Source organism: Episyrphus balteatus, chromosome 3 (genome assembly GCF_945859705.1).
Source record: "Episyrphus balteatus chromosome 3, idEpiBalt1.1, whole genome shotgun sequence".
Lineage (NCBI taxonomy): Eukaryota > Metazoa > Arthropoda > Insecta > Diptera > Syrphidae > Episyrphus > Episyrphus balteatus.
In genome coordinates, this window is record NC_079136.1 from 98,974,094 (window position 1) to 99,000,180 (window position 26,087).

General features: G+C 31.9%; 4 protein-coding genes and 2 long non-coding RNA genes across 8 annotated transcripts in view; 3 read left to right on the forward strand and 3 right to left on the reverse strand.

The window, feature by feature from the left end:
* Nucleotides 1-7,263: 7,263 nt before the first annotated feature.
* On the reverse strand, nucleotides 7,264-8,480 carry LOC129916957 (stromal cell-derived factor 2). Its single transcript, XM_055997218.1, has 2 exons — nucleotides 8,281-8,480; nucleotides 7,264-8,139 (listed from the first exon to the last, which is right to left on the reverse strand). The coding sequence occupies exons 1-2, from the start codon at nucleotides 8,351-8,353 to the stop codon at nucleotides 7,559-7,561; spliced, it is 654 nt and encodes a 217-aa protein (XP_055853193.1). The 5' UTR covers nucleotides 8,354-8,480; the 3' UTR covers nucleotides 7,264-7,558.
* Nucleotides 8,481-9,880: 1,400 nt separating this feature from the next.
* On the forward strand, nucleotides 9,881-11,443 carry LOC129916134 (decapping nuclease DXO homolog). The gene is made up of 3 exons (XM_055995927.1): nucleotides 9,881-10,054; nucleotides 10,110-11,026; nucleotides 11,078-11,443. Exons 2-3 carry the CDS (start codon nucleotides 10,112-10,114, stop codon nucleotides 11,300-11,302), a joined length of 1,140 nt encoding a protein of 379 aa, XP_055851902.1. The 5' UTR covers nucleotides 9,881-10,054; nucleotides 10,110-10,111; the 3' UTR covers nucleotides 11,303-11,443.
* Nucleotides 11,444-16,801: 5,358 nt separating this feature from the next.
* Nucleotides 16,802-17,384, reverse strand: LOC129913505 (uncharacterized). The gene is made up of 2 exons (XR_008772057.1): nucleotides 17,062-17,384; nucleotides 16,802-17,000 (listed from the first exon to the last, which is right to left on the reverse strand). It is a non-coding gene; the product is annotated as an uncharacterized LOC129913505 (long non-coding RNA).
* A 115-nt stretch (nucleotides 17,385-17,499) lies between these two features.
* Nucleotides 17,500-19,473, forward strand: LOC129913503 (decapping nuclease DXO homolog). The gene is made up of 2 exons (XM_055992229.1): nucleotides 17,500-18,535; nucleotides 18,594-19,473. The coding sequence occupies exons 1-2, from the start codon at nucleotides 17,615-17,617 to the stop codon at nucleotides 18,822-18,824; spliced, it is 1,152 nt and encodes a 383-aa protein (XP_055848204.1). The 5' UTR covers nucleotides 17,500-17,614; the 3' UTR covers nucleotides 18,825-19,473.
* A 957-nt stretch (nucleotides 19,474-20,430) lies between these two features.
* LOC129913504 (uncharacterized) lies at nucleotides 20,431-25,288 on the forward strand. Its single transcript, XR_008772056.1, has 3 exons — nucleotides 20,431-22,909; nucleotides 24,907-25,071; nucleotides 25,174-25,288. It is a non-coding gene; the product is annotated as an uncharacterized LOC129913504 (long non-coding RNA).
* The window catches only part of LOC129913501 (chitin synthase chs-2), a 38,415-nt gene continuing 36,066 nt past the window's right edge, over nucleotides 23,739-26,087 (reverse strand). For all 3 annotated transcript variants that reach the window (XM_055992227.1, XM_055992226.1, XM_055992228.1), the window contains exons 9-13: nucleotides 25,162-25,362; nucleotides 24,886-25,099; nucleotides 24,673-24,824; nucleotides 24,507-24,602; nucleotides 23,739-24,428 (exon numbers count right to left, since the gene is read on the reverse strand). In XM_055992227.1, coding sequence (XP_055848202.1) covers nucleotides 24,279-24,428; nucleotides 24,507-24,602; nucleotides 24,673-24,824; nucleotides 24,886-25,099; nucleotides 25,162-25,362 — 813 coding nt within the window. In that variant the 3' untranslated portion in view covers nucleotides 23,739-24,278. The remainder of the gene's footprint in view (nucleotides 24,429-24,506; nucleotides 24,603-24,672; nucleotides 24,825-24,885; nucleotides 25,100-25,161; nucleotides 25,363-26,087) is intronic.

Genomic DNA, 26,087 nt, shown 5'->3' on the forward strand with positions numbered 1-26,087 from the left:
ATACATATAACACGGTGCATTTACAAATAATCTTAACAATTTATTTTTTAAAGTTTGTTTACTATTTGTGTACCTAAGTTTCTTATTTGGAAAAGACTAATAGAGATTTTTGGATAGTCATTTAAAATAAAATAAATCATATAGCGCTGCATATATTAGACATGTATTTGTTCAAAGTCTTAACCGAATAGATCAGTTGGTTTTCTAAAAAAAATTCGTTGGGTGGGGGATTGGGTGGGGGGATTTGACACCCCACAATCCTGCCCCCTTAATACGGCTATGATGAATACGTACAAAAACTTTTTTTTCTACTTATGAAAAACGATGATGATTTGAATATTTTCTTGAGCAATAGAAGTTGATAAGGTGTATTTATTTCATTCTAAACAGTTTGCCACAAGGGTTCCTAACCTGAATGTAAAAACGTATAAAGAAATTTCATCATTTTCTCATCGTTGTTATAAGGTCGATTAATAAAGGAAAAACAAAACACTTCAAAATTATGAAAATGTTAAGAGAAAACACTGTTAGAGGAAACAGTTATAGACCAAGTTTTAACGGTTGGGTAAAATTAAAATAAGAAAAATAGGCTGCAGTCTAACAAACAGATCCATTCAAGGGAAACGGCACCCAAAAACGTACAAATCATTATAACTCGAAAACGAAAAACTTGCCCAATAAGTTTTTTTTTTTAATGAAAATGATGGAGCATCAACTGCTTTAAGTAATTAAAATTCCAATATTATTTTTTTTTTTTTATTTTATTTATTTATTTCGTTATTGCTTAATAACAGTAAGATACAATATCTTATAATTTAGTTATAAGCTAATTTAACTATATTAGAGCAAGCATAATTTAATATTAAAATACTTCAAAAAGGATAATTTAATATGTAATTCTTCAAAAACTATCAAATCTAAACATTTCCTGCTGAATAATATTTTCTTAAATCCTTTCGCATTCTGTTTGTGTTTTGTATTTCTTTAATACATCGAGGTAAAGAGTTCCAAAGGCGTACCGAGTTTACGAAAAATTGGCGTTCAGATGTTAAAAATGAATATCGAGGATGAATTAAATGATGAGATCGATTTGAGGCTGCAAATCTTATTTTTTCAAAACAGTAATGAGGTTTGTGTGTTAACAATATATTGGAGAGCAAGATCAAAGAGCGAAACCTTAAGTAATTTTCAAAAGACATATCCAACAATCGTGATTCGAGACTGGCCATGGCCAACCTATCATATTTACGAAGTCCATAAACATAACGTACTGCACTATTGAACGCGACATTCAGCTTATGTTTACTTACATAGTTGCAATTACAATAAATTTCGCACCCATATACTAAAATTGGTATTATCAAAGTCTTCACAAGAAAAAGACGTGTTTTAACGTGTAAACGACTGAGTTACCCATAAAGTACGCAGAGCCCCATACACTTTACCCACGAGTGAATTAATATGGTTATCCCAAGTTAAGTAACAATTGAATGTAACGCCGAGATTTTTTGCAGTTTCTACGTAAGTAATGGGCACAGTGTCCAAAACAATCGAAGGAAAATAGTTAACATCAAGATTTTTTCTTGATATTACCAGACTCTTAGATTTTGTAGGGTTTAAAATAAGACAATTCAACTTGGACCAATTTACAATTTTCTCAATATCTTCATTAACACAAAAAAAATATTAAATTTCTTTAGATTCAATATGGGTACCTGCGCCATAACGTGATCAAAATTTGATTATACTAGGTAATAAGGGTTAAGTTTTATTATTTATTTATTTTCCAAAGGTTTTTGCGGTGCTGAACTCGAGTCCAAAGACAACATTTTTCTATCTGCTTCTGCTCGTGTTTTCGAGATATTTCCGTTACAAAATATCAAAAATAATTTTTTTTTGCTACTTTTTAAGTATTTTTTTATAGTACCTGTTTCACCCAAACAAGAGCTGCAGATTTGAAATCTGCAATGCCAAATTATACTCCAGTCAAAGCGTCATTTGACCTTGCGATGAGAGGCACTGTCTGTTTTTATTTCATGGATCGATGGGGGTATATTTAAAAGGCTTAAACCCAATTTCTCACCACCTGATCATTCTTTTTAGCGGAGTTATTCACAAAAATGCATTTTTTGGGAGATTTTACTTCTAAGCTAATATCTTTGCTTCAGATTATCGTAGACCAAAAAATAAACATACATTCTCTTCCTTATAATATTTTCTATCGTTGTATGTAATTTCATTGTATTTGAGTGAGTAAATATAAAATGGCAGCCGTTTAAAGTCAAATTCTTGTTGTTAAAAAACACATTTTTGTCATTATTTCGAAAAAAGCTTATATCATGATTGACATTTTTCTAACCTATTTTGTAGTCCTGTTTATGTCCTGCATTTTACAGAAAAAATGAGCTCTTTATCACCAAAGATGGCCGAGCTATTGATAAATGAACGCATGCAAAACCGGTGCGAAAACACCCAAAAATATCGTTTTTTGGGAATAACTCGACTTCAGAATGTCCTACAGCAAAAAATAAAGCAATGAATTGTTCGTTACAACATTTTCTATCAATTTAGTGCGCAATATTTTTGTTGAAACAAATAAAAAATAAGTAATATTAAGTCAAAGTCGTTTTTTTGTTTAGCAAACTCTTGCCTTATTATTTTGCAAACGGTGCGCGTATTGGCTAAGAAAATAAAATATTATTGTAGTCCTTTAAATTATCTACAATTTAAAAAAAAAATTAGCTCTCTACGACCCACACGAGCCGAGAAATTAATTTTTTAAAAAAGGTCCAAATGACCAACGAAAAAACATAAGACAAATTCTCTTATAACAAGAAACAATGAAAACAACCCCTCTCACTGAGAACTAGTATTCGAATCATAAACAAGGGAATTTTTTTTGTATTTTCGTACGGATTAATGCTTTCTTAAAATTATAATAACTCGGCTCCCGTGGGCCGTAGAAAGCTAAATTTTTTTTTGAATTGTAGATAATTTAAAGGACTACAATAATATTTTATTTTCTTAGCCAATACTCGCACCGTTTGCAAAATAATAAGGCAAGAGTTTGCTTAACAAAAAAACGACTTTGACTTAATATTACTTATTTTTTATTTGTTTCAACAAAAATATTGCGCACTAAATTGATAGAAAATGTTGTAACGAACAATTCATTGCTTTATTTTTTGCTGTAGGACATTCTGAAGTCGAGTTATTCCCAAAAAACGATATTTTTGGGTGTTTTTGCACCGGTTTTGCATGCGTTCATTTATCAATAGCTCGGCCATCTTTGGTGATAAAGAGCTCATTTTTTCTGTAAAATGCAGGACATAAACAGGACTACAAAATAGGTTAGAAAAATGTCAATCATGATATAAGCTTTTTTCGAAATAATGACAAAAATGTGTTTTTTAACAACAAGAATTTGACTTTAAACGGCTGCCATTTTATATTTACTCACTCAAATACAATGAAATTACATACAACGATAGAAAATATTATAAGGAAGAGAATGTATGTTTATTTTTTGGTCTACGATAATCTGAAGCAAAGATATTAGCTTAGAAGTAAAATATCCCAAAAAATGCATTTTTGTGAATAACTCCGCTAAAAAGAATGATCAGGTGGTGAGAAATTGGGTTTAAGCCTTTTAAATATACCCCCATCGATCCATGAAATAAAAACAGACAGTGCCTCTCATCGCAAGGTGAGGCCCTTTTTTACGACGCTTTGACTGGAGTATTAGTAAAGAATAGATAAGAAAATTCATAAATACTTTTAAATAACTTATAATGTACAATGTACATTAGGGTGCAACAAAAAATGTTTTTTCTTTGTTTTCAACTTTTACCACCCAAAATGTTAGTGATTGACTAGAAAAAAACCATAGTGAAAACTAGGTGCTGTAGCTTATCTCTAAAGGGTCGCTATTTAATTTTTAGTTTGCTATGCATTATAGCATTGAATAATTATATATAGAAGTGACACCGGAAAAAACATCCGCTTTGTTTGAGGGGTGGCGCTACAATCGTTACAAGAGTGGCGCCACAATCGTTTTAGGATTGTGTATTCGATGGCCGAAAAATTCCTTAAAAGGACTTTTGGTTACTAAGTAACCACAACTACTATATTATTTATATTTGGTGTATTTGTATTAGTTTTGTGTTGTGTTAGAAGTGTGTTTGTTTATTTTTGTTTCTGTAATATTCAAATTGAATTTATTTTGAATTTTTGTAATATTTTGAATTGAACATTTATTTTTGAATGTTTGATTGTTATGTATATTTGAAAGGATTTTTTTTTTCTGTTTTTATTAACGACAAGAAGATTTTTCTTCAACTATAGAGAGTTTATTTAATTTTGACTAGGGTGCTTTTTGTAATAATATCTAGCTGTAGTTCACATTATTTAAATGTTGTCTGCATGCACTGTAGTATATACTTACTATTTTCTTAAACCCCATATGCAAGAGTAGGTAAGGATCAAGTTCATACAATATGGCCATATTACACATTATTTTAAAGTATTTTAATGCATATTTCAAATATTTTAATACAATACGAAACTATCTCGATTATTTGCTTAAAATGATTTATGTATGCGAACAAGAACTTTGGATTTACGGCTTTGTTCAAATTTGCATATTTTACAAAATGTTAAATTTTGGAAAAAAAATCTTTTCGTACCATTTTTGGATACTTTTCTCTGTTTTTAATTTTTTTTTTAATCTAAAATTTAAACGATAATAATTAATAAAATGTTGAAATAAACTCACAAGAATTTGAGTTTATTTGAAAAAAAAAAAACTGTAAAAAGGTCTATTTTGATCGCAAATGTATGAAAATGTGGTTTTGGATAGTTCCAATGATTTTCCTATTTCACCATTTGAAATAAAATATTTGGTTCTAATAGCCTAAAACTAGAAGAATGTAGCTTTTACATGCTCTTTATTTTGTCATGATACTATATAGTCAAGCTATGCATTCTCACAAAAAAAAAGTTGAGATAACAATCAGACATTGCATTAGTTTTTGGGCAATCATGGAAATGTTTTAAAATTATTATTAACCTACCGTAGAACCGTTTTTTTTTTTAAATCTGATTTTCTGCCAAACTGTCAATTCAATTTTAAAGAATTTTTATATAGTTTAAATATAAAACAGTAAGACAATTTGGAAAAATAATAGTTTTTGGATAAAAAAAATTGAACACTTTTTTTTGACAAATCAAATTTTCCATTATAATCTTTGAACAACAACAACATCTTGAAGGTGCTACCACCAAGTGTTTTATGGCTAGAGTTACAGTACTGTTTCACAAATTTTCGAAAACCGGAAATTAATTTTTTTTGACATTTTAGTTTTGAATGCTGAATAGTGATTTCTACGAAATTGCATACCAATTTTATTTTTGATTTTTTTTTGTTTTAATTTATTTATAAGGTTCCAACGATTTTGAAATTTTTTTTCTACAAATCTTTCTTAGTAGAAGAAATCAAATTGAAAAGGTACTTGTTGGAGGTATCACGAATTCTGCTTTGTTCCTTTAACTTTTTGGACTAGTGTATAAAAACAACTCAGGTTAAAAGCTGCACTCGTTATGAAACTCAACTATTAAATTTAGCCGAGCGTTAGCCTTTTACCTGAGTATTAAATTGTTTATTGGTAGGGTGAAATATATATAATTCAGTTAAATATTTAAGTCAGCCTTGAATTTGATTATTGGTAAGGCCCGTAGAAAATAAAATTTACTAATTATAAGTTTTGGTGAATAAAACTTCTTATTCAGATTTCTTTGGCACAAATTTATTTGTCATGAAGTAAAGTTATCAGGTGGATTTTCGATTCAGCAAAAAAAGGCGCTAGTTGTTACGCATTTTATAATATTGCAAAAAAAAAAATACTATAAAAAAATAGCAATCTCTGTGGGGATACGAACTCAAAGAGCAAAAGTAAAGAGTAATCACCTTGTCACCTACGCTAATAGGACTATTGAAATAAGTGTAACTTTCATGCCCTATAAGCTATAACGTGCCTAGGATATACAACAATAATTATTTAATTTTGTTCAAATTCTCGTCGTTAATAAAAATGTTTTGTTTTTAGTTTCGAGTTACTATGGATACATTTATAATGTCAAATAACTTTTCAATATTTTTGTTTGATATTTGTGTAATTTTGTATGTATGAGTAAAATTTCCATATTTTCTTTTTTCATTTATAGGATGTCGATGTGTCGATAAGATTTATTTTTGTTTGATATTTGTTTTATGTTTTATGTGTGAGTAAAATTTCCTTATTTTTTTTTTCTAATTTAGGATGTCGACATGTCGATACGTTTTATTTTTATTTGATATTTGTTTTCTAATGTTTGTATTAGTGAAATTTCCTTTTTTAAAAACAAATTTTTGGAAATATAATTTTCTAGGACAAGCCCCATTCTCTCTGGACATTTTTTAGTACATCTGATTGCCGAAAAAAATAAAATTCTGTGGCGCTAGAAACTATCGGTGTCACTTCTATATATAATTATTCAATGATTATAGATAGTAATTTTCGTTTTTTCATCTATCTAAACTGGATCTACACCATCTAATTTTCATTTATTTAAAAAAAAAAGTTGGCTTTTCAAGACTTAATAATTTTTGAAAATTATTTGAAAATTATATATGTATAGACATTTCTTATCTGGATTTTTTTTTTTCAGTAAAAATAAAAAAAAATTTGAATATTTTTTTTACAAAATTCCTATCTAAAATGCTTAGGAAACTAAAAATAAAAAAACCACCCTTTAGAGTTAATCTGCAGCGCCTAGTTTTCGAGAGGGTTCTTTTTTAGTCTAACATAACAACATTTTAATGTACCTACATTCATTTCCAAAAATTGCTGTGGTTTTTTGTCTATATCGTTTATACATCCTCTAATTTTAGTAATACTTACCACATGTATGGATATAATTCATCATGCTTGACTCAAGTTTGTTATCTCCAACTTTTTCCATTACATATTCTGGTATTATCTTCAAGGTTAATGCAAGAAAGCCATAACTTTTCTGTTCTGCTGTTCTGTTCGAAAACTTTACCATTGATCTGTTCAAAATTGCTCTTCTCTGTATAAGTTCATGCTGACACGTCACTGAATACATCGTCACCTACAATTGTTCTCATCGTTGATACGAACCGGCCTGTTAATCATAAATCGTTAATCTTTCTTTCCAAACACTTAAACTTATATCAGAACAAAGTTAGAGGTCATCAAAAAAATCTAGTTTTATAATTATTATGTATTTTAAATCCAGCTTGAGTCTTTATTAAACAAAAAACAAAAAGTGTCACGGGCAATTTTATCTTAGATTTGTGTATGGAAACTTTATTTTTACTACTTTACTTTAATTTCAGTACCTTCTAAGATGTCTTATGATTTAGTATCGAAATCAAGTCATTCACTTAACTCTATCCACAGTTGTAGCAAGAAAAAAGAAAACCTTTCACAAGGTTCAACTTCAAGTGCACACCAAAAATATTTTAAACTAAAGGAAACCAAGAAACAATACTAAATTATTACAACTCAGTGTGTGCATATTCGGTTTCCTTCTCCTGTGGTACTACAAATAATCCTTCAGCAGTAGTCCACCGAGATCCATGTTGTGGATTATTGAAACCAACAACTTCCATTTGTCCCGATATGGGTCGACCAAACGATCGTCCAGACAAACCAAGATAGACTCCAGTGTCAATGTGTCTAAATCTCACTGGCGAATCTCTAAGCCAGCTATCGCTACTACAAACCACCTCCCAATGATCGCCGGTATCACCCAAACCATCAACACCGTAGCAGGAGACTTCCTGCTCACCTGAGAGTGGAGAGGAGAACATGTGCGAATGAAGGTTCTTCTTTGTGGTAAGATGTTCCAATCGGATGGTGTCTCCACACTTTATAGCCTCCCCTCGATTACAGAATTTGCCAGTTGGCGCTTTAATGCTCCAATGACTGCCGACATCTTCTTGGATTTCAATTCCTGTCACTGACTGTTGGCCAGAGCCAGAACCGTATTTGACATCGTGAGAATGCAGTCGAGATCCGTAGTCTGAGTTCAATAGCTTGACTATGGAGCCACATGTGACATGATGGGTTTTAGCTCCTAAACGAAGATGTAAACAGAGATATCAAGAGTTGGTTCTTTGTAATTATTTTAATCAGAAAAGGGGAGGATAGATAGCCAATCAAAAGTGGCCACACTCATAATGAATATCGAGCCGGGAAATGATTTTTGTTTACTTACCATCAATGGAAACAAAGTTTAGCAGGAAATTAAATGCAATTAGGACATGGTTTAATTCTAATTTTGGCTTCATTTTGAACAATTTGTTTAAATATCTGTGATTTTCTTTAAAAATTAACAAAAGGGATTTTCGTGATGAAAAATGCTGATATTCGCAAAGCAGCAAAAGACACGACAACTTTACTTACTTGTGTCAAAGTGACTTTTATGAGGTGACGTGAGGTGAATTTATTTTTGTTAGGTTGGCAAAGGTGGTTGTAATGTACAGTAATGAACTTTTTTTTCTTGTTTCATTTTCTAATGGGGTTTTCCATTGGTAATTAGATTCTGCTCGAAATCTTGATTAATTTTCGTGGCACAAAGAAAGGAACACAATCGGAATTGATTTTTGTATGGTGTTTTCAATGAATTAAAGTCTTATCTTATGTTTCCACCTAGCCTAAATCCGAGATTTAGCTAAGTAGATTTAGCACTATTCTCGAGTTTTATTCTAAATCTCGGATTGAAAGTAGGTGAAAATTTAGATTTAGGGTAGCTGAACCCAAATCTGAGATTTAGCGAAGTAGATTTAAAATAAATCTCTAGATTTATTCTAAATCTACTTACCTTAATCTCAGATTTACCGTAGGTGGAAACATAGTAGCCCTGTTCCATTGGAGGTGGTGTAGTTTACTCATGAGTAGAAATCTAGTACAACAACTACACATTCCTATCTCCTCGAGTAGAAGATCATGTGTTCATTCTAGTACTAGATCTACTCATGAGTAAACTACCACCTCCAATGGAACGGGGCTAATATTCAAGTGTAGAATTTTTTTCATACAATTACCCGTACCGCTACCGCACATACCTTCCGGTGTGGTCAAGCCTTAAAGGCTTGGCCACACCGAAGGGTACATGCGGTAGCGGTACGGGTATTTGTATGAAAAAAATTCCAAACTGACACATCAACGTTCAGATGTGGAATTTTTTTCATACAATTACCTGTACCGCTACCGCATGTACCCTTCGGTGTGGCCAAGCCTTAAAGGCTTGGCCACACCGGAGGGTACGCGGTAGAGGTACAGGTAACGGTACGGGTATTTGTATGGAAAAAATTCCAAACTGACACATCAACGTTCGGGTGTGGAATTTTTTTAATACAAATATCGTTGCCGCTACCCTTACCGCTACCGCGTACCCTCCGGTGTGGCCAAGCCTTAAGGCTTGGCCACACCGGAGGGTATGAGGTAGAGGTACGGGTAGCGGTGAGGGTACTTGTATGAAAAAAATTCCAAACTGACACATCAACGTTCAGGTGTGGAATTTTTTTTAGTACAAATATCGTTACCGCTATACCGCATACCCTCCGGTGTGGCCAAGCCTTTAAGGCTTGGCCACACCGAAGGGTACATGCGGAAGCGGTACGGGTAATTGTATGAACAAAATTCCACATCTGAACGTTGATATTGTGTCAGTTTGGAATTTTTTTCATACAAATACCCGTACCGTACCCGTACTGCTATCGCATACCTTTCCGGTGTGGTATTTCCTTTAATCTTTTCTCCACTCCAGTGCATTGGGAAAGAGTAGTGAAAAGGTGTGACTGCATTATTTTTGAAGCATTATCACGGCAACACTGTAGGGATGGTAATAATAATTTGTTTATGGTTTTGTGTTTCAAGAATAATTTTAATTTATCCATGGCTTATTGTTTCGTGTACCTGTTGATGTTGATGGTAGCCGGTACCGTTGGATATAAATAAAAATATCAAATCAGTGATCTTTGATACAAGTAAGTATTGATGTAAACTAGTTTTAAACATCTAATATGAATGAATTTTATCCAGAAATGTCTTTTATAAACACAAAACTTTTTGGCAAACGCAATTCATATGCAAGAACTCAAACTCAATTTCCCAACTTTCAAAAACCACTAGCACTTGGATGCTTCAGTCTTGATCAGAATCGTGTTAACAAAAACACGACAGACAGTTTGCGTTACTTTCGAATGCCGTCAATATTTCCACTCAATCTAAATACCGATAACGAACAAGCCAAGACAAAGCCTACAGGGTTTAGTAAAAATGAACGATTGTTTCCGATGTTGCGTTTCATACTTGATCACCAGGAGGATTTACTAACAAATAAACTTGACTCTGTCAATACAAGAGCTGTTGAAGAAATTGATTTTATTTGCTTTCGAGGGTCACTTCGTGTAGTATTGAAAACACCCTTTGAAGGTCGAGAGGGTTGGTGCATTCAAGCCACTAAATTCAAAGGAAATATCTATCTCAATGAGAAAGAACAAGAAACTTACGACGAGTATAGTGATCAGCAAAGATATGCCTATGGGTGTGGACTGAAATTTGAGCAACATTGCTTAGTGGCGAGTCCTTATGAGGAGCCGGTTACAAATGTTCCCGTAGAAGAAGCCATAGAATTCCTCTGTGTGTTTAAGAGACAATTCTCTAATATTAACTTACTTTATGGGTCCGTTATGGATGGCATTTTGAGTGATGAGCCTGTTATGAATATTGAGAACAATGATATTTTGAATTCTTTGAAATTTATGGAGCTAAGTTGCTCACTTCGCCCGATCACTGAACAACAGCATCGCAATTTTTGCAGATTCAAGTGCAGGAATTGGTGGTGCATGAGCTTTCTAGCTGGCATTAATGATAACATGATTGGCTATCGGAATGAAAGTGGTTTCGTTGACGAAATTGTACACATGGACACAGAATCATTGGTTCAACAGGGAGCGGTAAGAAAAGTTTCATTGTTTATGACTCAATTGAATTGAATTCCATCCTAGAACTTTTGGGATCCATTACAATGTGTTGACTTCCTTGTAAAATTCTTAAATATGGTAAAACGAGAAATGAAAGATATAGACTGTCCACATACGGTCTATGAATTTTATTTTAAACCTCCGTCGAGAGAGATCACTTATCGCATTTATGCTGGGAAATCGTCAAATACACTTTTATCTGATTGGTATGTGACGGCGTTGCAAAACCGATTTGTGGAAGTACCATAATTACATAAGTTCATTTGGTTGGAAGTTACCTTTTACTTGGTATACCTATTTTGTTTTGAAAAATCGCATTTCCTATTTTTTGTTTGTTTACTGTAAAACATTATTTTTATTTGATTACTTTATTAAAAAACTGTAAATTTATTTTTTGCTTAACAATTTAATCGATGGGGCCGCGTAGCTTTAATTTTGGACTTTTAATTTGGAACAGTGAACAAAATGTGGATTTCATTGTAAAAACGAATTCGATTGGTATTTAAGATTTACATTAAAGCCTAGTATACATACTTGTGAAGCAAGTCGTGAAGTGAATTCATACAATTTTTGTTTGTTTTCAATTTTCAAATAAATTTTTTTTCGAAAAATTTATGAGGAGAGTAGATTCACGAGTAAAAGGGATTCCCGTACATTTTGCACTTCACGTCGTGAAGCAAAACTCTCCAATCTTTTTTTCACCACTAAATTTCACAGGAACGTTCACGGGTGACCAAAAAAAAAATGTTTGGATTCACTTCACGATTTGCTTCACCAAGTATGTACTAGGCTTATACTACGTTTCCACCTACCCTAAATCCGAGATTTAGCTAAGTAAATTTAGCATAAATCTCGAGTTTTATTCTAAATCTTGGATTGAAAGTAGGTGAAAATCTTAGATTTAGGGTAGCTGAACCCGAATCTGAGATTTAGCGAAGTAGATTTGAAATAAATCTCGAGATTTATTCTATATCTACTTAGCTAAATCTCGGATTTATCGTAGGTGGAAACATAGTATTAATGCTGAAACAATTATTATAGCGTTTTTATTCACTACACTCTCCAATACATATTTTTTCTAGTCTCGACCCAACCTACTAGCTCTAACTTTTTGGTACATTCCTCCTGAATCATCCCGTAAATCGTTCCTCTCAATGGCTCAAGAACCACGTTTTAAAGCTTTGGTGTTCATAGCTCTGGTTTTCCATAACATCGGTTTTTCATAACTTTGGCTCTTCATAATTTCTGTTTTTTTTTTATAACTTCGGGTTTTCATAACTTTGACGAGCATAACTCTGTCGCGCATAACTCTAGTATTCATAACTCCGTTACTATTTCCTAATAATAGGTGTACTGCTGAACATCTACAGTGCTTGGAAGTGCAGCAATAAAAATAAGTCTGTTTAGGTACTGTCTATAACAGAAATATTTTTATTTTTGTCAAAAATAATGTACAAAAGTACACCCTTCAAGAGCATGGTATAAAAAGAGAAGGTATGATCATTAGAAAAAAGTCTGTATCGAGAACTGCTGCGTCATTAGAGCCAGAACTGTAAAATTAGAGGTCCCATAAATAAGGGCGTATAAAGTAAAATAATGATGAAATGAAATAAAATAAATTAAAATAAAATAAAATTTAAAAAAAAATGAAATAAAATAATATAAAATAATATAAAAAAAATAAAATAAACAAAATAAAATAAAATAAAAAAATAAAAACACCCGTTCGACTACTTAACCCAGAACTATAATTGGAGGAAGCGAGAGCTGTTCCCCTCCGTTTCGCCCAACGCATCCGAAAATTATAGTTCTGGCTTTATTCTTAAGTCTCCGTAGTCACTGCAGAGTAGTGTGGTCCACGTTATAAGGCAAAAAAATAAACTATATAATTCATTAGTTCCCCACGCATTATTTTGCTTCAGACATCAATACCAACACATGCTGAAAGTTTTAGCCCTCTAAAGTAAAAGGAAGAGGGCGCTCATCAGCTTTGGAATATTAGACTTTGTTACCCTTACCTTACCCTTAATATCTGATTATATTGTATTAGGACTTGGCTTGAGGTTGGAATTTGGCTTAAACATGATAAGCACGCATGTTCCCGACAACCATGTAAATGATTTTCATGTTTCTTTGGTTTTGAGTCACTAGCTCGCATTTCATTGATTAATTCTGTTTTGTTAACTTTAAGCAAAAAATACTTACAGACGAATTTAAATGAACAAAAGTTATTATCTGTGAAAATATCACTTAACTATTGGTTTTTTATGAAAAACTTTACCACATCATAACTTAATCCACTTGATAAATCAAAACAAGAGTTAATTACTAGGCATGAGGACCCAGCTATAACAGCATGTGAGCAAAAACTTTGAGCTTGTTGAGCGCCCACTTACACTTCACCTAAAAAGCTGAAATTTCACGTGTGTAATAAAAAACACATATGCAACAAATTTTTGAGTGGGGAACAACGGAAATGTAAAAACCAAAAAATTGGACTACCCTACTGCAGAGTGTAGAGTCTACACTAGAGTGTCCGCAAGAAATCGATTTTCGAAATTTGGTCGGGGGAACCCCATAAAATGTTCCGCCTTTGCAGATTTTTAGATAGCCAAAATTTAAGCTCGATTGGATAAGTCTAAATGGTGCCGACACTCGCTCAAAGTATCAAAAATCTCTGTTTTTTCACTGTTTTTCGAAGAAAATTAGCTCTAGCTCCCAAACAGATGGGGTTATTTTCACTTTTTATATATTAAATGAAAGGTAGTGTTATTACACATAATTCAGATTCAAAATTTGTTTAGTTTTACAAAAAAAAAAATATTGTCATCAATTTAAATTTTCAGTACTTACCTCAAAAAGAGCTGAAGTACAAACTCGATTTAAAATGAAACTTTTTTTTTACTGTTTTATTTCTAAAAAACAAAATACTTAACATCGTGTTAAATTTCTTATACATAATTATTGAAGTAAATACTAAAGATCTAATTAAAATGATAATAATACTAAAGCTTACCAATATCAAATCTGAATTCTTCAATTCTGCGTTTTTTTTCAGTAATGGTCAACGCATCTCGATGTGCTATATCAAAGAGATCGTCCATTTTCAACGCAAATTCTTTTATTTTATTTTTGGTGCTTTCAAGCGTTTTGTTTTTATTTCGTTGGTGATTTCTCCACTCATTGTAAAGTTTTTCTAATTTAACAATGGCATCTTTTTCATATTTTGTTTGAATTCTGGCTTTTTCCCAAAAAATAAGTACCTCTCGAATGACAAGTCTTGCAGATTCCTTTAAATTTAATTTTACAATTCGCAAATTAAAAAATAGTGTTGACAAAACTTGACGATTTGAGGGTAATTTACACCCTGTAATTTGATGAGACGGATAGCCTACAAGAAAAATTTTTTCTCGGGTGTTTGCTGCCAATGCCATATCAACGAACACAAAATATATCTGGAAAACACTAACAATTCTTAAAACTTCTTTTAATCTTAAAACAAAAACGCAACAGAATTAATACTCACATTTTATTTTAAGTTAATTTATTTTATATAAAAAGGAAAATTAGCAAAAAGCGAGAGTTTATCTTAATAAAATTATTGAACTACCAACGAAACGACTCGTGAAGCTTAAACTTCATAAAAAAAAACAACAAATATGTATTTTACAACTGCATTTTATTTTTTTTTTCTATAAAAAAACGTAAATAAACAGAAAAATTATTTCTCTAAAATTTAATTTTTTTTCTATTAAAAGCTTAAATCCTAAAAATTCCATAACACTTCGTTGAATATCTTAAGATTTGTTTTAGTTTGTCACGACAATTGTCAACATTGGGTGCGTTCACGTACGCACAGATACCCTATCCAAGATACCTAAGTATCCGATACGTTTGTGAACACGAATCAGCTGTTCATCAAATCTCCCATAAGATACACGAGAATCCAGAAATTTTTAAGATACCTTTGGATTTTTTTGCTTGTCAACACAGCTGATCGATCAGCTGAGATTTTATATGGGATTACAACAACACAAAGGTATCCAGATACCCTTGGATCGGTACGTGAACGCACCCATTGAGTTAGCCCGATGTTAAAGCGCTCGCCTATCAATCCAGGCATAGCAGGTTCAACCCCCACTGGGTGCCCTTTTTGTTTTGTTTTTTTTTTCAGTCAATTTTACTCTGTGCTTCTATAATTGATAAAATTATTATATATTATTACGTTTATTCAGTATATATACGTTTTTTCAGTATATAATACGAGAAGCATTTCAATTAGATAGGTAACATCAATCTATAACATAGAAAGTTTTATTTTAAATCGAGTTTGCACTTCAGCCATAAACAAAAAATACCAAGACTGGAAAATTTCGTACGTCTTTCCCCCCGAAACCCTTTTGTGTACAGTGCTGTCTGTGAATATATGTGAAAGCCACCACGTTGGTAAATGACGTTAACACGCACACATTTATAGGTTCACGACATTCACCACACATTTGACACGAACACAACGATAGGTTCACGACATTCACCACACCTCGCAGCTTGTAGGCAAACGTCAGTTGACCGCCGAGTTTCCAGTCTTGGTATTTTTTGTTTATGGTGCCGACACTCGCTCAAAGTATCAAAAATCTCTGTTTTTTCACTGTTTTTCGAAGAAAATTAGCTCTAGCTCCCAAACAGATGGGGTTATTTTCACTTTTTATATATTAAATGAAAGGTAGTGTTATAACACATAATTCAGATTCAAAATTTGTTTAGTTTTACAAAAAAAAAAAATATTGTCATCAATTTAAATTTTCAGTACTTACCTCAAAAAGAGCTGAAGTCATAAACAAAAAATACCAAGACTGGAAACTCGGCGGTCAACTGACGTTTGCCTACAAGCTGCGAGGTGTGGTGAATGTCGTGAACCTATCGTTGTGTTCGTGTCAAATGTGTGGTGAATGTCGTGAACCTATAAATGTGTGCGTGTTAACGTCATTTACCAACGTGGTGGCTTTCACATATATTCACAGACAGCACTGTACACAAAAGGGTTTCGGGGGGAAAGACGTACGAAATTTTCCAGTCTTGGTATTTTTTGTTTATGGTCGGCACCATTTAGACTTATCCAATCGAGCTGAAATTTTGGCTATCTAAAAATCTGCAAAGGCGGAACATTTTATGGGGTTCCCCCGAAAAAAATTCGACAAAAATTTTTTTCTATGGGAGTTGCGGTCACTCTAGTCTACACTGTTGCATGGTATAAAAAGACAAGGTATACCATCATAATATGATATTATCATATATGATCATTAGAGCCGCCATCTTACAAAATGGGGTAATAAGGTTTTGACGTTTAATATTTGGCAAAGTCAAAAGCAACAACAATTTCCAAGACAAATTTGTTTACAACAACAATTTCAATGGGCAGCTGTCAAAACCTTAAGTAGCCATTTTTAAGTTTTGACAGTTCTCGATACTGACCCTTCAAGCAAACAGGTCCGACCTCGGTCCGATTCCGCTCCACCTGAGGCGGAGCTGAGTCCGACTTCGGATCAGAAACTGGTCCGAAGGCGGCTCAAATTAGTATGGAAATTATAATCACCGCGAAGTCGATTGCATATGTATTGGTGTGGTGAAAATCTCTATTCCGAGAAAACGGAGCCGAAGGCGGACCTGAGCCGGACCATCGAAAACCTACCAGAAAGAGGAATAAGAAAGGGATGACATTTCGCATTTGCGACCAAAAAAAGAACAAGATTTATTTTTTTTTCACTGAAACTGTTTTATTTTTTATTTTATTTTGGCAAACGAAATTTTCACAATAAATACAATATAAAATACAATACATTTTTTTTCATTTTATTTCATTTGATGCTGCTGCTGTTGTTGGTGTTTTTTTAGATACCCAATCGCATGTTTCACCTTCTAGATTTTTCTGCATCATTAGAGATTACATCTACAACACAAGAAGAAACAACATTTTAACCCAAACACTTTGAGCGATATATAAAACATACCTTTTTTGTTTTCCATATTGTTTATAATTTAATAAAATTGTTTATAATTAATAAACTAACATTATACAAACAACGACACGAGACACGACGCGACACAAACACTTAAACAAAAAATAACAACATGACGCTTTGGCTCTTGTTGGCCTTGTCTTTCTTTTCCTTTTCTCATTTTTCACCACGATTCTCGTTCGACTTTGTGTTCATACACAAAAAGTTGCAAGTGTGTGAGTGCAAGCCCGATTTTCGCGGTCTGAGGTCGGAGTTTCTTTGTTGAACTCAGTTTTCTTGCTTGAAGGGGAGTTTTTTCTAATGATCATACCTTCTCTTTTTATACCTTGACACTGTTGAGCTATTTTGTATTTTATGTAGCAACGAAACATATCTACCAAGAGCCCTTTCAAATTTACAACTCGAACAGTTCCATCATTTTTGATTACTACTTCATTTGTCATATTCTCATTTATGGACTGGGGATGGGCTAGTTTGTCTTCGTGTTTATTTATTTTTTAATACATAGTTTATTTCTGTTTAAATCAACTAAATTTAATGAGAAATGGCTTTTATAAAAACCAACCTTGTCGGAAAGCTACAGCGAGATGATAGGTTGCAGTTTCCCAACATTGAACAACCACGACCACTTGGATGCTTCAGTCTCGACACAAATCGTGATTACCAAAACACCGCTGAAAACTTTCGCTACTTCCGAATGCCATCAAGATTACCCTTAAACCTAAATGCCGGCTACGGACAGGCCAAATCAAAGCCTGAAAACCGCGAAGAAAAAGAACGACTCTATCCTGTTTTGCATTTTATACTTAATCATCAAAATGAACACCTTTCAAAGAAACCTTCCTCGTCCAATACCAAAGCCGTCGAAGGATTTGATTTTATTGCATTTCGAGGTTTGCTCCGTGTTGTAATGTCCACTCCCTATGAAGCTCGAGAAGACTGGTGCATCCAAGCAACCAGATATAAGGGAAATATTTATCTTTGTGAAAAGGAAACTGATCAAAAGCGACATGAACGTTGCAATCAAGATGACTATCAGAAAAGATGTTGTGCCTATGGATTGAAATTTGAGCAATATTGTCTGTCTGATAGTCCCTATGAGGAGCCCATTACAAATGTCCCCGTAGACGAATGTGCAGAATTCCATTGTGTCTTTAAAACACAATTTCCTGGTATGACATTACTCTATGGAGCTGAAATCGATGGTGCTTTGAGTAATAATCTAGTTTTAAATGTTGAGAACAAAGATATTTTGAGTTCATTGAGATTTATGGAACTTAAGTGTTCACTTCGTCCGACTAATGAACGACAATATCAAAACTTTCGCAGATTTAAGTGCAGGAACTGGTGGTGCCAGTGTTTTCTGGCTGGAATTAATGATATCATGATTGGCTATAGGAATGAAAGTGGTTTCGTTGATGAAATTATACACATGGAAACAAGGTGTTTGCCTCAGTTAGGAGCGGTATGTTAAATTTTATTGTTTATGAAAAATTAAAAAATTAAAATTAAATCTTTTGTAGAACTTTTGGGATCCATCACAATGCGCGAATTTTCTTATAAAATTCTTAAACATGGTCAAACGGGAAATGAAAAATTTAGACTGTCCTCATACAGTCTATGAGTTTTATTTTAACCCTCGATCAAGAGCAATCGGATATCGCATTTATGCTGGCAAATCTTCAAATTCATTTTTACCTGATTGGTATGTGACGGTGTTGGAAAACCGATTCGCGGATGTACCAAAAATTTAAAGTGCAATATTTAAAAGAAAAATTTTATCCAATTAAACTATAAGTTTTATAGGTACTCTATTGGCCACTTGAAAAGTTAAAACCGTTTAATGTTCAACAATATTGAATTTTTTTTTGTCACAAGAACCAAAATATACTTTAATAGACGTTGTTAGGGTGCTTAACTCGAATCGAAATATATTACTTTTATTGCAAGAGATATCTTAAGTATCAGTTAAAAAGCCAAAGACAAACTTAACTTAATCTAAAGTGCAAGTCACTGCTCACAAAATTTATGCCGCAAGAACCAAAATATTATTTCCTCCACTGTATTAAGGAAATCATGCTTCTTCTTCAGCACCAAATTTCTTTGGAATATATTGTTGCAAAAAACAGGTAGAAGGATTTGAGCACAAGTAGTTTTTTCTCAACGCACTCTCACTATATCAAGTGAATGAGGAAAAATTAAGACTTGGGGTTTCATTCTTCCCGACATAATTAAAAAAATTAGTGATACAAAATTGTGAAATCGGCCCTTAACCACATTCAAACAATTTGAGAACCAATGGATAAATTGTTAAAATTGTATATATTTAAGACACCCACATGCATTACGACTAATTTCAGCCAAACAAAATTTAAGATGAAACAAATCCGCGCTTCCAGTATTCAAAAAGTATCTTAGGTCGACACTAGATGATTTTTATATACGATTATTTAAATAATACATTATACAAATTTCCACAAATTTTGTATTTTTATCTTTTAGAAAATGTTAAAAGTGGACTTAAAGATACTTTACTTTTTACCGAAAAGTGTATCTTCACCATTTTATTAAAAACGATTTCGAAAATATCATAATTATTAAAAGTTTATTACATTGCAAATAAATAAGAAAATAATATAAAGAGCACTAGCTACCAGTGCCAGAGGCTAAACTATTTTTACACAATATTGTTTTATTTGAGATTAAAAAGATGATAAATTGTACAAATATATGTAGATGTTAAGTAACAAGAATTTAGGTAATTTTTAATCGAAATATCGAACTTGTATTCAAGTTGGCTATAATTTAAACACCAAATGTGAAAAAGGATGCATGAAATCTCTTTTATTGGATGAAATAAGAAACTAGATATTTAAGCAAAATCACACATTAAACTATTTTGGCTTTTCAAGTGACTAGTAGCCCAGGGAAATTAGTAAATTAAATCGCATTTTTCGCTGGACAAAATTTTTTTCATGGAATGTATTCGGGAGTTTGTCCTCATCATAAAAGTCAATTTGTTGGGTTGATTGGAGGTTGGGAACAGCCGCCATTTTGGAAAAGAGATTGGTATCGTTTTTATTGAATAGCTCCATTGTTATTCATTTTAACAAAAAATGACAAAGGTTAGGCTTATTAACAATAAAATTATCTAAAAAATGATATACAAAACAATTCCGTGAGTTAATTAAATATAATTTTATGGTTGGTTAAAGTGCGTGTTTGTGTCGCAAGGTTGGGGCAAAATGACATTTTTTCATATATCTGACGAACTTTTGACTTTTTTGGGTAATTCTTCAAGAATGAATTATAGTACTTATAATTATCTTTAAAATGACCCCTTATTTGTTATTGTATTGTAGAAGTAATCTAACTCCGAATTTCCCTATGTACTAGTCAAAAGTGATAAAAAAGCAAGTTTTTTGCTATTAGGCCGAGCAAATTTTGGGAGTAGAGTAGAGTATATCGAATTCAAAGGTCTGACAGCTCTAATTTTGTGCTTTATAAGGTTTTCGGTTGGTTAAATAACGTAAGTTTTCCAGTTAGTGTGAATGAGCTAAATTTACACTATTTCAAATTATAATAATAAAAATTGGTGCTCTGTCATTTTTCCTAAATCTGGACACCTCAATCTTGGCAGTGTAGTTAGTAGAACTGAAGATATAAGCTTTTTTAAATTACCATATTGGGATTTTCAATTCAAATAAACAAACAAAAATTAAAAAACAAAAGTCTCTAAAACATAATCGCTAAACGGCTTATATCTTGAGTTCTATTGGTCACATCCTCAAGGTTGGAGTGTTCAGATTTAGGAAAAATGACAGAGCATCAGTTTTTTATTTATAATTTGCAATGGTTAAAATTTAGATCATTCACATTAACTGGAAAACTTACGTTTTTTAACCCCTCGAAAACAGTATAAAGCATAAAATTAGAGTTGTCAGACCTTTGAATTCGATATTAAGACGCGTATGGCTGCACAACTGCGTACTTATATTTTGGCAATATCTCTACTCCCAAAATTTGCTCGGCCTAATAGCAAAAAACTTGCTTTTTTCTCACTTTTGACTAGTAAATATAGCCCAGTCATTTTAGTCATTTTTAAGCCCAATCTGCGGAAAAATTCCTACTGGGCTGAATTTTGGTATACAGCTTAATGACGGCTTTGTTATGAAGATGTGAAAAATCGACATTGATATCGTGTCCGCGTTAAGAGTTATAGGGGTCAAAAGGTCACAAAAACTGGTTTTTCACGATTTTCAGCAAAACGGTAAGTCTTATCAAAAAATTTTCAAAGCAAGAATTGTAGACCAGATTATTATATATAAAAAGTGTCATGACACTTTTTTTCCTAAGACCCACCGTTTCTTAGGTATAACGATTCAAAAAGTTGAAGTTTAGTTGTAATCGTCATAATCCTATTCCTGAAAAAAAAAACTCCTAACTGAAAAGTTCCTGAAATTTCATTATTTTTTTAGCTTGAATTTCGTTCCTCAACTGTTAAGAATATGGGGAAACCAAAAAAAAATGGAAATTTTCGCCATTTTTCCGATTGGGGCCCTTCTCCCGAAACCATTTCCCTGGGAATTTTGTTTAGAATATGTCTGAAAATATACAGGGTGTGCAATAGAGAATGGACAACCCTAAAACGGCTTATAGCTACACTTATGATTGTTCTAAAAACAGATAGAAAAAAGTTCTATCGCAATCAGTTCATAAAATATGGACTTTTTTTCGTTCAGTGTATTTTAAATTTTATCATCTTATGTTTTCGTTCACTACAACCACGAATGAATGAATTTTATTTATTTCTTTTTTTTATAATTTTCTACAATAATTGGATGAGTACATAAACACTTTAAAAATTTCATAGCTATTGCACATTTTCGTAAAAAAAATTTTGAAATCTGTTTTTTGATGCAAAATGTAAAAAAAGTATTTTATGAAAAATTTTAAACACCTGTGATATAAAATAAATCTATAGAAACCTAGGTGTCCATCTTTCTTAAAAATATTCTCCTTATACCAGAATATTTTTAAGAAAGTTGGCCACCTAGGTTTCTATAGATTTTTTAGATAATTTTATTGTTAATAAGCCTAACCTTTGTCATTTTTTGTTAAAATGAATAACAATGGAGCTATTCAATAAAAAAGATACCAATCTCTTTTCCAAAATGGCGGCTGTTCCCAACCTCCAATCAACCCAACAAATTGACTTTTATGATGAGGACAAACTCCCGAACACATTCCATGAAAAAAATTTTGTCCCACGAAAAATGCGATTTCATGCCCATATTTTGACTAATTTCCCTGAGCTATAGGTATTTTGTTAATTTTTTTTAAATAAATGAAAACTGACTTTAAAAACTTTGTATTTTTGTCGTTAATCGGCCTTTTGAGAGTTTTCTGTGGAAAATGTTTCCCCATATTATTTTTGTTTTTGAAATATAATTTTTCGTTTAATTTTTTGCCACAAAATTCAAGTGTTAAGTAGCTATCGATTAAATCGCATTTTACCTCAAGCAAAGTTAATAAAAAAAAATTAGTTTTATGAATGTGGATAACCTTTCGCTCTTAATAAGGAAAAACTGAAATTTAAATTTTCCGGGTGTAAACTTGTTCACAAGAAACTCCAGGTACGAATGTGAAAAAAAAAAAATATTTAAAAAAATCGGTTAGACATCAAATGGGTTTCTAAAATATTAATAAGTACCTATATTAAAAAAAATTGAAAGCTGATTAAGAAATAATATCAACAAGAGTTATTCAGTTGACGACCAGCCATTTCTCTTAGGCGCCTTTTAAGTATGGAAGTAGTATCGACACTTAAACAAGTCAGGTAAGCAATAAAGTTCAACTATTTTTTTTTTGGCTTTGGTGCCTAATATCTGTTAAACACTGCTAGAAAGCTACCATAGTATAAAGTTGTGCCACATGTGTATCAGAGTTTTTAGCGTAGAATAGTATCTATTCAAGCAGTATGTCACAATTATAAGGGTCTTAGTTGATTTTTGTCCAAAAGTTATAAATAGGCTTAAGTTGGAGTCAATTATATGATTGTTTTAAATAATCGATTAAGGGAAAGTGTTAACTTAAAATAACGTCAATTCACTGAATTTTTGATTGCTGTACTTATGTGGAGATTTTTTACTAGTTGTTTTTACTAGTTAAAACTAGTATACATTGGGATTTGAATAAGAACATCTTCTAAATGGTTAAAGAAAATCGAATTAATTTCCTACAAGAATATAATAGTCCAAGAGCCCACAGCAAATTTTGGGAGTGGAGGTATAACCAAAATGTGAGTATGCAGTTTTATATCCTTATGTTTTCTAATAACGAATTCAAAAGTCTGGCAAGTTTAAATCGTAGCCTTAAAAGATTTTCGGGGGGTTAAATAAATGAGTTTTCCAATAACTGCGGGTAGGCTAAATAACCACAAATCCAAATTCTGAATACAAGGACTGATGCTCTGTCATTTCCCCTAAGCGTGAATACATCAATATTGGCGATTGAGGTATTTTTTTTAGACCAAGCCTCATGATTCAACAATCAAGTAAGTAGTCTTTTTACTAACTTTAATCTTTACAAAATTTATGAAAATGTTCTCTCGTTAAGTCTTAAGAAGTATTTTCCAATATTATTAAAAAAAAACCATAATATATCTTTTTTTTCTCATTTTATTGGCTATAAAAAAATCTCATAATGTTTTCGACTAAAGTAGGAAATAGATAAGAAATAAAAATTTGAGTACAAGCGTTGTTTTTTACAATATATAAAACAAATGAAATATATATGTATAAAAAATAATCATTACAAAAAAAAATTCTTAACAATATCAATAAAAAATTTCTTATACATTTTTTTTGATTGGTGAAAAATTCCTAATTATTTTAACGAAGCAAAAATTAATTTTATTGGAATAACTTATCTCAGTATGCAAGCAAAGGCTTACAACTTTTTGTCTGATTTCAGATTCCGGCAGTGAGTAATTGGCTTTTTTTTTAAATTATATTTACACTTTTTAACTCTCTTTAATTTTTCTTACTCGATTTCTAACATTCAAAATATTTAAAACGAAATTATCAAAATTAACAAAAGTTTTCTTCTATTTTTCAAAACACTTCTTAATAAATTATATATTATTCAAATTCCAGTGTTTCCATTATTTATCAACATGGGAGTATTCTTTTTTAATTTGAATATTTTTATAACCTATTGTTCGTAATGTTATTATTAGTTCCCCATGAGACTTGTGGGTTTCGAGTCGTCAATCTCACTGAATTTCCATCTTCTTCATCTAAAACGTGTTCGTAGCCTTGATTAATAGCTCCTCCTCCATTGGATCCATAGATTTGCTAAATAAAAATTTCAATAGTTGTAATGAAATGTATAGACACGAAAATATAAAGTGTATTTAGGCAAAACTAAATTACCTCTGCAAGACCTCCGTTGGTATTGAATACGTCTTTGATGCTAATTCCAGCATTCGATGAACGACCACTGCGAGCTGGGGCTCCAACATTATTCATCTATGGATAAGAAAATAAAAAATAAATATGAAGAAAAATTCTACTTTTTTTGAAAAAAAAGAAAGCTTACCGTGTTATTAGTAGTGATACCGTATTCATTTTTGGCGCCCAATGTTTGCATAGCTGACTTTCGCCTTTCAGCCATAACTGAATTCTTTCGAACTTCCAAAGCTCTAATAGTTTCTCTTCGCATTGTCATTCTTCGAGTCAATATGGGTGTTGCTGAAATTAAATAACAAATTTTAAACTTTGTCTTATTTAAAAAAATATATCTATTGTATACCTGGATTGTTTTCATCTGCAGTTAATTTCAAGAATCTCTTTTTAAACGCAACATCCAGAGTTCCAATTTGACGTCGGGGTTGTCTGGCTTTCTCAAGATTTTGAATAGTACGTCTCCTTGCAATACGATCGGGACCACTACCGGAGTCATTGTCGTAGTCCCCTCCATCTATACCTTGCAAACGTTGTAAGTTCTTGACTATTTCCACAGCATGCTGAATAAAAATATGAAATTTAATTAATCTGACTTGTATGAAATTAAAAAAAAATTCCTCACCTTGTCTATTAGAGCATCCTGTGATAAATCTTCAGATTTCTTCTTGCACCAATTAAGCTCTGTAGAAGCTAAGATATGCGATATGGTCCCAAATCGATGGAACAACATAGCAGAGAATTGTATCACCAAGATCAAAGCGAAAAAGAACACGAATACAAGACCAATAGGTTCTAATTGTAAGTATTCTTTTGAAATATGAACCTAATTTGGAGGATAACATACAATAAATTAGACATAAATCTTAATTAATTTTATTCAATTAGTGTAAGTTAGTTACGTTTTTAATATTGATTATAAAATTAGTTTGGATTTTATGCAAAAACAAAAAAAAAAAATGAAACTCATAAAATAAAAATAAAAAAAACACATTTGGAGGAATAAATTTATGTGCAATGTGTGTGGTTTGATTGGAAGTAGGGTGTGTTAGAAAACCAACACAAAATAGGATGCAATTTTAAATACACATAACAAGTAATATGTATGAGTTGGAGGATACTTTATATATTTTTTTTTGTGATGAGGATAATGTATAAGTATGTGCTTGCTTTCAGCATAATGATAAAAGAACTATATATTTGTTTGTTTGCACCTTTTGGATATTGCATGGTGCATTTTTTTCGTAACTGTGATGTAATTTTCAATTTTATTTTGCTTTGTTATTAAATCGACGATGAGAGAATGATTTAATAGCAAATTTTTTACCAATTAAAATATTTCTTAATTCGATTTTAAACTATTGTGCTTAAGATTTGCTGTGATATACTTTATTTAAATAGAATGTTTGAAAAAGAAAAAAATTGAGGAAATTCAATAGTAAGCTTTTTCTAAAATACTTTAAAATATTAATGAAATTTTGGTGCAAACATAAGTATTTGTGCTAATTAATAGGATTGAAAGATTTATTATAGAGTCTAGTATAAGCTTAA